Genomic DNA, 13973 nt, shown 5'->3' with positions numbered 1-13973 from the left:
GAGTAATCTCTCTGATATTCGGGCGAGGATGAGTACCCATCCCTTCACACCCTAAGATTGTCTTCTTCATGCATGTATCATCTCGTTAAACAAGAACACATCCTTCTTGTTTGATCTACAAGAAAAAACGACAACAGAAGAAAAGCACAAGAAAAGAAAAAGAAATTATCTTCGCGTTATTGCTTCCGAGTCAGCAAAAAAATAGACTCTAGGTGGCTTGCAAATACTGCGAACTAATGCTCACAAGTTGGAGAGTACGCATCCTTATATAGATTTCTCTAAGCAGCTGGACGAAAATCGATTTCGATTTGGGAAGACTTCTACCACCTTTTGGATGGCACAATTGGTTTTCTAGTGGGATTTGGTTTAGTATGCGTGTGGAGCTTCTGTCCAAAGGCAAGATTTTGCCTAAGTTTTAGGTAAATATCAAGTATAAAGAAAGGACAAATCCTAGATGGCAGCTATATAGGAGCCTCTTCGTCAATTAAATGTAGTAAAAGTGAATATGTGACTATGACAAAGTTAACAAAATAATTGCATGTGCAGACTTTCTTTAAATCATTCCCAGCACATTTTAAATCCATATAAATGATTTATATGTGTTCTATATGTATGCTATTGTCCCGAGATACTTCAAGCCTAGTCTCGGATATTTGATGACCTCATACTTCGACAAGTCCTACAGTAGGGGAATTTGTAGGCATCTAAATTTTATTGGATTTAAATTCATAAAATTATTTGGACTATATTTTTGAATTAAAGATATGTTAGTTCAAATAAATTTATTAGGCTAATATAATTGTATTAGTTTTATAAGTCCAATATACATGGATTAAATAAATAAGTCCAAATCTATTGGGTTAGCCCATTTAATTGGGCTACGAATGATGAGCCCACTTCATTAGGCCCAATATGCCATCTTCCTAGAAGCCCAGTTTAGTGCCACGTGTCAAATGACGTGGCACACCAAGTCAAACGAAAGAGCCAATGGGATCGTGCCAGGTGTCAAAATGACAAGGCATGCCAAGCCAAATTTAATGGTCAATGAAAACGCGCCACGTGTGCAAATGACATGTTCTGGCCAATCAAATGCGGCCTTGTCACACTTCAATTTGATTGGTTGGAAAGAGTTTGTTCTTATGATAACTCTTCCCTCCCACAACTATAAATAGGGGTCTTCATAACCCAGAAAAGGCACCAGAAGTTATAACAAGAAGCAAGAGAGAGCTCGTGGATCAAACACCGCAAATTTCTCTACAAGTTTCAGGCTTCAAGCGAAGTTCAAGTTCAAGTTCAAGAACGAAGAACAAATCAAGTTCAAGCTGAAGAACGAAGAACAATTCAAGTTCAAGATCAAGAACGAAGTCGTCAAATCTAATACAAGGTGTTCAAGATCAAGACTACTTAACCGTGATAAAATTCGTGGCAACAAACAAAGTGTTCGCGACGGATAAATCAAATTAAAATTCAAGATCAAGCTCAAACGTCCTTGAATTTATACTGGACAAGTAGAAACAGAGGAATTATAGAGATTGTACACTCATATTATTTAAAATAAAATACTATGATTGTTGCAATATCTTTCGGTCTTGATTTTATTTTCTTGACGCAATTTATTGTCTACAGTTATATCTCACTTCCATAGACTTTTGAATGAAGAAGGGGACAGCGACATTGTGCTAGGGAAATTGGGGCACTCTGGGAGTCACCAACACTCTAGGTGTTGTAGGCGTATTAAGGCTGAGGAGGTCGTGAGAGCTATGCGCAAGATGAGCAGGGGCCGAGCGATCGGGCCAGATGAAATTCGGGTGAAATTGTGGAGGTGTGTGGGTAGAGCAGGCTTGGAATGGACTGCGCTATTTAATGTTATCTTAGGACGAAGAGGATGCCAGATGAACGGAGGTGCTGTACAAGAACAACGGTGATATGCAGAATTGTAACAACGATAAGGGCATTAAGTTACTAAGTCATACCGTGAAAGTTTGGGAGAGGGTGGTGGAAGGGAGGGTGATATTTAGAATTGTAACAACTATAGTGACATCAAGCTACCGACACACCTTTCACCTCCAGGCATCTCCAAAGAACCTCCCTAGGAACCTTGTTATACGCTTTCTCTAGGTCAATAAACACCATGTGCAAATCCTTCTTCCTATCCTTGTAATGTTCCATCAACCTCCTGATAAGGTGGATAGCTTCCGTAGAACGACCCGGCATGAACCCGAATTGATTGTCGGATATAGACACTGCCCTCCTCACCCTCCCTTCCACCACCCCTCTCACAAACTTTCATGGTATGACTTAGTAACTTGATGCCCCTATAGTTGTTATTATTATGAATATCACATTTGTTCTTGTACAGCGGTATCATCGTACTCCGCCTCCATTCATCTGGCATCCTCTTTGTCCTAAAGATAACATCAAATAGCGCCGCAGTCAACCATTCCAAGCCTGCTCTACCCACGCGCCTCCACAATTTCACAGGAATTTCGCCCGGCCCGATCGCTGGCCCCTACTCATCTTGCACATAGCTCCCATGACCTCCTCGGCCTTAATACGCCTACAATACCTAAAGTCTTGATGACACTCGGAGCCCAAGTCCCTTAGCACAATGTCTCTGCCCCCTTTTTCTTACCTCACTTGTATTTATTGATAAGTGCAGTTTAACACAGAAGACTTTTGATACTTAAAATATTTAAACTAATTATTTTTTTAACTATAAAACTTTTAAAAGTTGTGGTCATAAATATGTCATAACATTTTTATAACTATAAAATCATTTTATTAAGGTACAACGGTAATTTTAAAGTTAAGTATTTTATAAAATCATTTATTAAGGTCATAAATATATTATTTTTCCAGAAAAATGGTAATAAGAAAATATTATTGCATAAACGGAGAAAGGGTTCATCGTTCTTCTTGAGAAATACTTTGATAATTTAAAGCAATTAAAAATAAAAAATATAACTTCATATAAAAATATTTTTTCTGCAAATTGCAAAGACTTCTTCCAAAGAACATTAGTGATCCAGTATCAGTTGTAGAGCTTCCGAAGCTCTACTACTCTTCCCCACATAGTCCTCTTCTCTTACCTTACCTTCACATGCCATGGCCTTAATGACCCACCCCATCACCCCCTTCACCACCCCACCCCATCCCCACCCACCCATCACCACGCACCACCTATCCACCTCCATCTCCAAAGCCACCTCCCTCACTCAACTCAAACAAGTCCACACCCAAATCCTCCGCCAGAATTTGTCCCATTCCAGTTCCAATTCCCTCCTTTTCCAGCTCATTCTTTCTTCCATTCCTTTACCTTCAACCCTTCACTACTCCCTTTCCATTTTCTCATCCACTTTGCAAAACCCTCCAAAAACTCATCTCATCAACAAGCTCTTTCGCGAGCTTTCGCGTTCTAAGGAATCTCAAAATGCGTTCTTGTTTTTGGAGAATGGATGGAGGGATGGGTTGGAAGTTGACAGGTTTAGCTTCCCGCCATTGCTGAAAGCTGCGGCGAGAGGTTCTGCGTTGCGTGAAGGGGTGGAGCTTCACGGGTTGGTTTGTAAGCTTGGGTTTGATTCTGACCCGTTTGTTCAGACTGCTTTGCTAGGGATGTATGCTTCCTGTGGACAAATTCAAGATGCGCGGTTGGTGTTTGATAAAATGTCTCACAAAGATATTGTCACTTGGGATATAATGATTGATGGGTATGCTGTTCTTAATTTAATTATCCAAGATGGTTTAATTCTTTGGGAAATACTAGTTGGTAAATTGAGCTGAAGTTGAAATATTTACTAGGAATACTTCAGTTTTAGGAACTTGTAATTTGATCCAAAAAAATACTTATCATGAAATGGAATGTAACGGACCTAGATGGAGTGGGATAGATATTGAGGATTCATATGCTGATATGCCGAACCCCACTGGTAAATTGAGGCATATTCGTAGTTGTTATTTGTTGTTGAATCACTTCAAGTTTATGCATTTTCAGATATGTCGAGTAGCACGTAAGTCTCATGCTATGGTTTCAGAATTGTTAATTAAAAAGCAAATGGTCTTTTAAGCTTATTAGTTATAGCTTGCTGACATTTTGTGCTGTGTGTTTACAGTTACTGTCAGAATGGCCTTTTTGATGATGTATTGGTGCTATTGGAAGAGTTGGGGAGCTCTAATTTGGAACCAGACGCAAGAGTTTTCACCACCGTTCTATCTGCTTGTGGTCGTGCTGGAAATTTATCCATTGGGAAAGTGATTCATGGGTTAATATCTGAGAATAATATCATTGCTGATTCTCGTCTGCAAACTTCTCTAATCAGCATGTATTCAGGTTGTGGCTGCATGGATTTGGCTCAGAATTTGTATGACAAACTGTCACAAAAGAATTTGGTGGTATCAACTGCCATGATTTCAGGCTACTCAAAGGTTGGGCAAGTTGAAGCTGCACGCTCTATTTTTGACCAAACGACAAATAAGGACTTGGTTTGTTGGAGTGCTATGATATCTGGCTATGCAGAGAGTAATCAACCTCAAGAAGCTCTCAAGTTACTTGGCGAAATGCAGGCATCTGGAGTGAAGCCTGACCAAGTAACTATGCTAAGTGTTATCTCAGCCTGTGCGAACCTAGGGGCATTGGATCAAGCTAAAAGAATCCATTTGATTGTTGATAAGTATAGATTTCGAGAAGCTTTGCCTGTAAATAATGCCCTTATTGATATGTATGCCAAATGTGGGTCTCTAGAAGGCGCAAGAGGAGTCTTTGGTCGAATGCGAAGGAAAAATGTCATTACATGGACTAGTATGATTAGCGCATTTGCTGTTCATGGAGAAGCTGAGCAGGCCTTAATGCACTTTCATCAAATGAAATGTGAACAAGTTAAGCCCAATTGGGTTACATTTGTGGCTGTTCTATATGCTTGTAGCCACGCTGGACTAGTTGACGAGGGACTGCAGATCTTCTTGTCAATGGTGAATGACTACAAAATCACACCTAAGCTTGAACACTATGGTTGCATGGTGGATCTTTACGGCCGAGCGAATCATCTCAGGGAAGCCCTAGATATGGTAGAGTCTATGCCTATGGCTCCAAATGTTATCATTTGGGGTTCATTAATGGCTGCCTGTCGGATCCATGGTGAGTTTGAACTAGGGGAATTTGCAGCTAAAAGGCTTCTCGAGTTAGATCCTGAACATGATGGGGCTCATGTCTTCTTATCAAACATTTATGCTAAAGAGAAAAGATGGGAAAATGTTGGGGACGTGAGGAGACTTATGAAATACAAAGGCATATTGAAGGAACAGGGACTCAGTAAGATTGAAATGGACAATGAGATACACGAATTTTTAACAGCCGATAAAAGTCATAAGCAAGCAGATGACATCTATGAAAAGCTAGATGAAGTAGTTTGCAAGTTGAAGCAGGTCGGTTATGCTCCAAATACCAGTGTTGTTTTACTTGATGTAGATGAAGATGCGAAGAAGGATGCAGTTCTTTTGCACAGCGAGAAGTTGGCTCTTTGTTACGGGCTACTGAAAAGTAATAGAGGATCGCCAATACATATAATTAAGAACTTACGGATCTGTGAGGATTGCCATAACTTTATGAAGTTGGCAACTAAGGCGTTTGAGAGAGAAATTGTTGTAAGAGATAGGACTAGATTTCACCATTACAGAGATGGCTCATGCTCTTGTAAAGACTACTGGTGACGGCAATTTGTGAAATAGAATTAGCCGTATGCTACATTGTATTATATTCTCCTCATTTCTCTTTAGCATTTAAAATTCATCATCTAAGCGCAGGCAGAGCATTTCTGGCTACATGGGATATAATATTTACAGCTGAAATCCAAATGATGCAAACATTGAATATTCTCAAGGTTCAAGAAGAACACCAAAAATATTATAAAGCAAAAACCAGAAGCTCTCATAAGGGATGAGAATGCTTTCCCATAAGAACATCAGAAACCCCAAGCTCTGTTTAGGTTGGAATCTGGAACCTCTCTATTGTGAAATCGCTGTGCTGGCTCGTGAAAGCAGACAACACCCAGAACTGTTGTTTCAACTTTTGAACTTCTCTTGTCAGCCTGAACTTCAAAAACTCCAATGCAGCTGAAACCAATTTCCCATTTTCAGTTAAAGGGCTTTGACTATACTCTAGAATCCATGTATTTGGGTCCAATTGCACAGCAGAAGCACTCCACTTTCCTTGGGTCCATGAACTGTTAGACTTTCTAATCAAATAACCAATTTCCCCATTGGACCACTGTTCAAAATGAAGAGGAAAAGAGCAACAAAATCTTAACTTGATGAAGCAAACTCAAATGTCAACTAAAAGAAGACAGAACCAAAAACATAGTCGAAATTCGGGTACCTCTGTGAGTCTTCCTGATAATATGGCATATGAACGCACAGAAAATCCAGCTGTGAGCAAACCAGCTGTTTGCAAAGGCCATCCCCAAATGCTCAACTCTTCTGAAATGGACTTGTACAATGTACATCGCGAAGTCAAAAGCAAACCATCCTATAATTAAGTAACAAGTCAGACTTACTTTTTGAAATGAAGCAACAACATAACATAGAACCATAAGCAATAATCCAGCATTTAAGAAACAGCACTAAGTGAATATATACATAGAATGAACAAAGACAAACGATCTAAGTAGTATTTATGTTTCAGCACTGGATGAATATATACTTAGAACAACAGTCTAACATTTATGAAACAGAACCAAGTGTGTGTATATACCTGGTTGATTTTCCAAGTAGAATTAAGAGGGCTGCAACTTGACACTTCTTCATCATCAATTAGACCTTCAAGCTCCTTCTTCAAGAATACCAATCTTTCATTAAAATCTTTGAAACCCCATGATTTTTCACTCAAATTCCTAACAATTGCAGGTGACAATTCAGGCTGCAAGAACCCAGAAACCACCCAAGATAACCCAACTTCCAACCCGAAAACAACGCTCAGCACAAAAACCAACCTCGTCAACAAAACCCCAAAACCGAATTCTCTCTTCTTCCTCTTCACCTTCTCATGAAAGGTCATTCTTGCTGTGGAATCAAGCGTAGGGGACATGGAGGAGGAAGAAGAAGCAGAAGTAGTGTTGCTCGATTTGGGAGTCGAAAGAGTTGACGAGTCAAAAGAAATGGGGCTTCTTGGAAATTTAAGGGGCTTAGAGCTCTTGTGCATGCTGTTAGGCATTAGATCAAGAGTCGCATTGAAACTGGCTATGCAAATTTCGCAGTTGCAGTTGGTATCTTTTCGACATCCAGGGAAATAATAGCTGTCTTTGGTTTCAGATTCCATGATGATGCCGGTGAAAGACGATTTCACGCAAGACTTTGGAGTTGAAACTGCAGTTGATTTCATCGTGTTTTTAGCTATGAAAATATCCAAAATCTGATCTTTTGTGGGTTTCTTGGTTTGTTCGGGAGGGGAGTTGGTTGAAGAAAAGATATATGGGGTGTTTGAAATTTGAATATAACGGTCATATCGTCCGCAAAATATTTGGGGTATAAGTAATGACACATTTACCCCCCTTACAGATCCATTTACTCACTTTGAACATATTTTATAAACAAAATTTATGGAGAGAAATCTAACTTTCTTTACATGGAATTAGACCTAAATATAAGGTTTTTTTTTTGGGGGAATAGGACTGTATTTTAGTGGTTATAGAATTATGCTAATTGAGAATGTGATGCTGTTAGTACTACTATTACCATATACAAATGACGAGATGAAAAAGTTTTGGAACCCAATAGATAAGTCAATGTTTTAAAAAATATTAGGATAAACTTAAAAAATAATTTAAATTAAATAATTATAAATGTATCTTTTGGGGAGGTATATTGCTTGGTCAATTTGTCCCTAATTCCAGCAATCCTGTGATCAATATAATGTTAATAAAAGTTTAGCTAAGAAGTCCCCACAAACGGCGTCAAATTATTTGACCAAAAAATATAGATCTTGGTTCAAATAATTAATTTATATAAATGAGGGTTAATCTCAGCTAACAATAATATCCCTAAGATGGAGTTCTACAAAAGCAACAGATATTAAGTAGAAATATGCGGATGGCGGCGACAATATGCAATAACTATTCCATAAATCAAAGGCAGTAATGTAGTATTCAATATCAATGAATAGCAATAAATGACATTTAAGTAAATAAAATGAATGAGTCACTCAAGAAAGGATGTAATCAGTGAATGTTCTTTCTGACAATGATGAGTGATGGGTAATCCTTCGAATATTTGAGTTATTCTCTGATCTAGTGAAAAAAGTGTAGACAAGAATCTCAATGAAAAGGCGATGTTTGTATATTAGCAATGAGATTCGATTCTCTTTCTCAAGTCAAAGTGTATTTTTACAAATGAATATCGCATGTCCTCTATCATTGTGTCTCTTTCTATTTATAGGGGATATGTTCCTAAAAACCCTAATAGTTCAAGTGCAGACAATATTCTAGTGAATATTCTCTTTTGTATCCTATCCCGAATCTAACCGTTACAGCTCTGTTAAGAGTGCTCGACCTCGGCCTCGATGACAACTCCTCGACTTCAGACTTGCTGACTCTTCGACTGCGGCCTTCGCTGATAATTAGATTACTTCGACGCGTGACATCCTAAAAATGTTTCACTAATACCTTTTTGACTAAAGATGGATTTTGACCTATACAGTTAGTCCCTCCGCTTATCGAGGTCGTTCCCGTGGACGAGGACGGTGAGTGGACAATGCCATTCATAATTCGATTCCATAAAGTTGGCTGAAGATGTGGTCATGGAGATAGGTCTACGTAGCCTTCTGAGGTCCGCATATTTTGAATTTTTTGAATTACCCGAGAAGTCTGTGCATGTATCCCTACTTGTCTTCATGATTCCATGCTTTTGCTTTGGAGTTATACTCAGTCCTCTCTTCTCCGCTATTCTGAAACTGAATCTGATTTCAATTCTATGAGAAGTTCTCTATTGCTACTGATTGAATATAATGGGTTGTTTATGATTAGTATTATTATGAGAAGAATCATGTTAAAGCATCTTTAGGAAATTCATGTTGAATCTATAACCTATAGTCTTACTAAGAACCTGATCATGTTCTGATACTTCTAATAATGCCTAAGAAGCTGTTTGGTGCGATTGTTTGCTTATAATTAGTTTGCTAGGGCAGGCTATCTATATTGCTTGTGTTGCTGCATATCTGAACTCTATGTTCTTTACCTACCCTTTGGATGTGTTTTCCCCATTGTTTATACTTTTGATAGTGCATTATAGTATTTTCTCCCCCCCCCCCCCCTTGGTATCTGACTTATTTTAATATGTGTATCCTTCATGTGATATTAGAAATGCAGTTATAATTTATTTTTATATTGTTCTGAGAACGTATACTTCTGTGGTAGGGGTGTTATGGTAGTTAGTTTACATTGGAAGGGCCTCATTGACACTTAAACCCATAGACAAAAATAAGTTGTTAGTGTTTAGGGGTATTTGGGAGTGGAGTTTAACTCTAGGTTGGGCTGCTCTCCCCGGCACAAGCATTGCCTTGGGCCTTGAGTCCCTTGAAAACTTTGAAGTGTCAGGGGATTCAAAGGGGGCATCGACCTTGAGTAGAACTCCCTCCTTAGCCCTTAATTCATTGACACTTTTGGTTTTAGGGGTTTAGTGTTTAATGACAATGAAAAATTTTCAATATAAATTATTTGCCATGTATAACGACCATATTAGTATAATTTCTCATAGTGTTAGAGTATTGATTTTTTAATATATTCTTGATCTAGTCGTCTGTGTATATATTTCATACATGGTTGAATATGCTGAATATATGGAATATGTATCTAATGATTTTCTCCTTTCTTTTGGACATGTACATCCATTTGGGCCTGTTGAGTTCCTAAGGAACTCAGGCCCAATCCCAGCCTTGTTGCATTTTTCTGGAGAGTCCAAAATCAGCCGTAGCCGCATCTCTTTATGCTGGGCCTGCCTTATTGAGGCCCAATTTCCAGAGTCCAGTCCTCTCTTCTTCGAGTCCTTTATTATTGTTTATTGCCTCGTTAATTCAGTTTCCTGCTTTGCTAGCTACTGCTTGTTGCATTTTGTTGTTGTTCTTCCTACATGTATTTAACACTTATATATATTGGATTACATGTTTTTACTTTATTCTTTAAGTCAAATACAACATAGGCAAGGCTTAAACAATATGGGATTTAAAAAAAATTAGTAAGTAAGTAATCCTCATTTTGCTAATTATAATTTGCTAATGTCATAATTATATTTTCACCCATCTACTTTTCTTAACAAGATTTTGAAGCCCATAACTTAGCAAAAACAGCAGCCCCATTTTCAAAAGGAAATCAGATCCGAATTGCAAAGCTAGAAAATCGAGTCTTTCAAAAGATCAAAGTGCTGCTGCCCAGCAAGAATTTCAAAACCATTTCTTAAGTCAAATATTTAAGATTTCAGAATCTAAACTATATCTTAGGTCACCTTTTACAAATACCTCTTAGAATTACATATACATCCATCTTCTAAAGCCAAGTGTTTTATAAAACCTTTTCACATATATTCCAAATAAACCATTTATATACACATTTCAAAGCTCTTTTAATTATATCCACCAACATATCTTTAAACTCCTTTATAAATTCACATCCGTTTAGAGGTCTCACGCTCTTTTGTTATACTCTCTGTTTAACCAAAAATTGTGCACTTCGGTCAAAGCTTAGAAGTACTCGGGCTACTGATAATCAATGAATTCTATATTTTTTCAATGATAAAAAAGGAAATTAGAATAAGAAATAGCAAAGTAACTGATAAGAAGCAAAAAAAAGTAATTATATTCCAATAATAATCAGAACGTCCTTTATAAGTAAAATCCCCTTCCCTTATGTAGGAATCTATAAGTACAACGTTTCTTCCCTTTTATGACCGAATCATTATGATATTAATGAGACGTTATAGTTGGCAATCGTAACTGTTCATGAAGATTCTGTAACGTCTATGATCATTTATGCACATTAATTGACGATTCGTGAATCTTACTTCTTTTCCATCTTGATTCATTATGTCGGTGCCTCTTCATTTGGCAATTCAGATTCGGACGACCATACCCTTTTATCTCGTGGGTGATTTGCTCGTACCTATTATGACTCGTGCCTCTTTTAATGCATCTCTCCAGCTGTTCCTTAGTGATCCATGTATTTTGCCACATCAGCCACATATATAAATCCACGTGTAATATTTATTTTTACCAATACAGATAGTCCCCCCACTTACCAATTATTCAACAATTAAATATTTGGGAAGTGGATCACATTTATGGCCGGAATATTTTGCCGCCGTTTCTCATGTATCATTGCGTCTTCTTCAGAACCATCGCGTCGTATGTCACTTTCATTTAATGTTTGTGACATGTGAAATTCGTTGATTGGTTCTGCAACTCTTTAGCGATTTTTAGGGCTTTTCTGCGGCTGCATCACTCACGAAGTGAGTACTTCCATTATGGCATTTCTATCATGAACCCCTTCATATGACGATTGGTTCTTCGTATAAATACCTCCTTATGCCTTTGCTCTCATGAAAACCTTCCCTCTACAATATTCTTCTTCCGTAATAGTTCTTGTTCATCAGCTCATATTATTTTCTTATACAATCAGTCTTCTCCAAATCCCGATCCGCGTAGAGTAGTTATAGTAGATGAACTTCCCCCTTCATCTGCTCATATCAGAAGTAGAAGGGGAGGTAGATTACGTAGTTTAGGATCTGTATCTATTCGTGGCTCTTCTTCTCAACCTAGTGTTACTACCCCTTCGTCCTCTAGAACTAGGGCTTCATCTTCTCATAGATCTTCTGCTAGAAGTAGGGATTCTGGTTAACCTCTTCGAGAACCCAGTATTGATGAGATTGTCCTCGCTGAACTTTCCTTCTCTAATGATCAAGAATCGATTAGAAATCAAGTTACATCTATGACTTTCCATGATTGTGCTGATGTTTACCCTTCCCAGATTACTGAGGGTTTGATTTCTCTTGTGCGAAGTGAATGCCATTGGAAATTTGATTTCCCAATTTTAGCCCCTAATGCAAATCAAAGGATCACCTCATACAAAGCTGGTTATTCCTTTGTTTATACATATCCCTTCACATTAGGCTTCAAATCACCTATTGATCCAGTCATTATAGAATTTTGTCATTTCTTTAATGTTTGCTTAGGATAGATTGGTCCTATTGTATGGAGAGTCGTGGCATGCTTAGGATACTTGTCGAATTTGGTCTCTTTACCCTTTACCTTTTATCACTTGATTCATCTATATTCCCCCAAGTTGTTTCGTTCTGGGGTATTTACTCTTGTGGCCAGGAGTAAAAGGGTTTTGGTTAGCCCTGAAGATGACAACGATCATGGTTGGTATGCCCGTTTCGTTGCTGCTCCCACTAAAGGTATAGTGGGTGATGAGAACATGCCTTTTCCAGAAAAAATGGAACTTTGCACGTAAGTTTTTTTTACCTTCTTCTTCTTTCTCTGTTGAAGAAACAAGAACTTACAATCTCGTGACTGTATATTTTTTCCTTTTTTCAGAAACTATGGAAGTTGTTGAGGAGATTCCAGACTTCCGTGGTTGGGTAGGAAAATTGTTGACTGTTGCTACTTTGGAAGGAAGGTCTTGGAAGTACCTTTCTAATAGGTTTGGATGGAAAGTGAAGACTCATGGTATCTTTCCTTTCAATATTCTACCTTGCTTCCATATTTACTTGAAAATTTTCTAACATTTTCCTTCGTTAGGGTTTTTCATTTGGGGTGTTAGCGCCGTATCTATTGATGCTTCAAGACTTTCTCTGTCTATGGCTCAAGAGATGATTTTGAGTTCCTCATCAAAGAGAAAAGCTGATAGGGCACACGGTTCCGAGGGTGAAGAAGATCAAGAGGAGGGCTCGTTAGTTCGTAGGACTCGAGCTAGGAGACGTGTTATTTCGGATGACGAAGTCACTCCTCCTCCAAGTTCAATTCCCATGCACGAGCCCGAAAGTACCACTTTGGTGAGCTCTGATGAAAAGTTACTTGCTGCACCCCGTGACTCTACAGAACAACTTTTTCTCATGGGTTTGATAATGAAGATTTCCGCTTTGTTTCTGAGGAAGCGCCTCTTGCCTCTTTTCCAGTATCTGTTCCAGTTGATCCTCAGTTCCCCGCACTTGTTGCTGTTGCCACTGCTTCGCCCGTGACTGTTCTGTCCCCCTCAACTGCCCCTACTATTACAACTTCTCATGTTGAAGTTGGTTCTTCCAGTAACAAAAGGGTAATGAAAAAAGTTACCATCGAAGTCCCTAAGGATGGTAGTCTTCTGAAGAAATCTGGCCAAGCCGATGAATAGCTAAAACCGTTGATTGGCCCAGTTGAGAAGTCCAAATTGGAAAGCCACAACTCTTTAACGTGGATGAATGAAATTGTCCATTTATCTTTAAAGGTATAAGCCTTAGCTTTTTATTTTGCATGTGACTTTCTTTTCATCTGTATTTGGTAATCACATTTTCCTTTTCCTCGGGTAGATCAACCTAATTGGCACGGAGCTGATGAAGAGGATCGTCCATACTGAGCAATTAATGAACGACTATCGCACCGAAGCGGACAATTGGAAGGAACAGTTTGATGGCCTTGAGCTTGAGAAGGAAGTTTTAGATGAGAAGTGTACCTTGGAGCAACAAGTGAAGATAATGGCAGCAGAGTTGGCGATCGAAAAGGCCTCTTCCAGTCAAGTGGGCAAGGATAAAGTTCTTCTTGAGTCTTCATTTACCGAGCAGCTTTCCAAAGCCATTGAAGAAATTAGAGGTTTAAAAGAAGTATTGAACCAAAAGGAAGTTTACGCCGGGGAGCTTGTTCAAACGCTCACCCAAGCTCAAGAAGATCTTCGCGTTTCTTCTGATAAAGTTTGATTCTTAGAGAGGTCACTCGCTCCCTTACAAGCTTCTTATGATGCTGCTTTGAC

The 13973-nt window shown here is 38.6% G+C and overlaps 2 protein-coding genes across 2 annotated transcripts; one reads left to right on the top strand and one right to left on the bottom strand.

Annotated features, from left to right (window-relative positions):
* Positions 3021-5747, top strand: LOC109232075 (pentatricopeptide repeat-containing protein At4g14820). The gene is made up of 2 exons (XM_019397738.1): positions 3021-3707; positions 4110-5747. The coding sequence occupies exons 1-2, from the start codon at positions 3106-3108 to the stop codon at positions 5701-5703; spliced, it is 2196 nt and encodes a 731-aa protein (XP_019253283.1). The 5' UTR covers positions 3021-3105; the 3' UTR covers positions 5704-5747.
* LOC109232076 lies at positions 5837-7477 on the bottom strand. The gene is made up of 3 exons (XM_019397739.1): positions 6743-7477; positions 6368-6517; positions 5837-6259 (listed from the first exon to the last, which is right to left on the bottom strand). Exons 1-3 carry the CDS (start codon positions 7367-7369, stop codon positions 5975-5977), a joined length of 1062 nt encoding a protein of 353 aa, XP_019253284.1. The 5' UTR covers positions 7370-7477; the 3' UTR covers positions 5837-5974.

This window comes from Nicotiana attenuata, chromosome 9 (genome assembly GCF_001879085.1).
Source record: "Nicotiana attenuata strain UT chromosome 9, NIATTr2, whole genome shotgun sequence".
Taxonomy (NCBI): domain Eukaryota; kingdom Viridiplantae; phylum Streptophyta; class Magnoliopsida; order Solanales; family Solanaceae; genus Nicotiana; species Nicotiana attenuata.
This window is presented reverse-complemented; position numbering and strand designations above follow the sequence as displayed.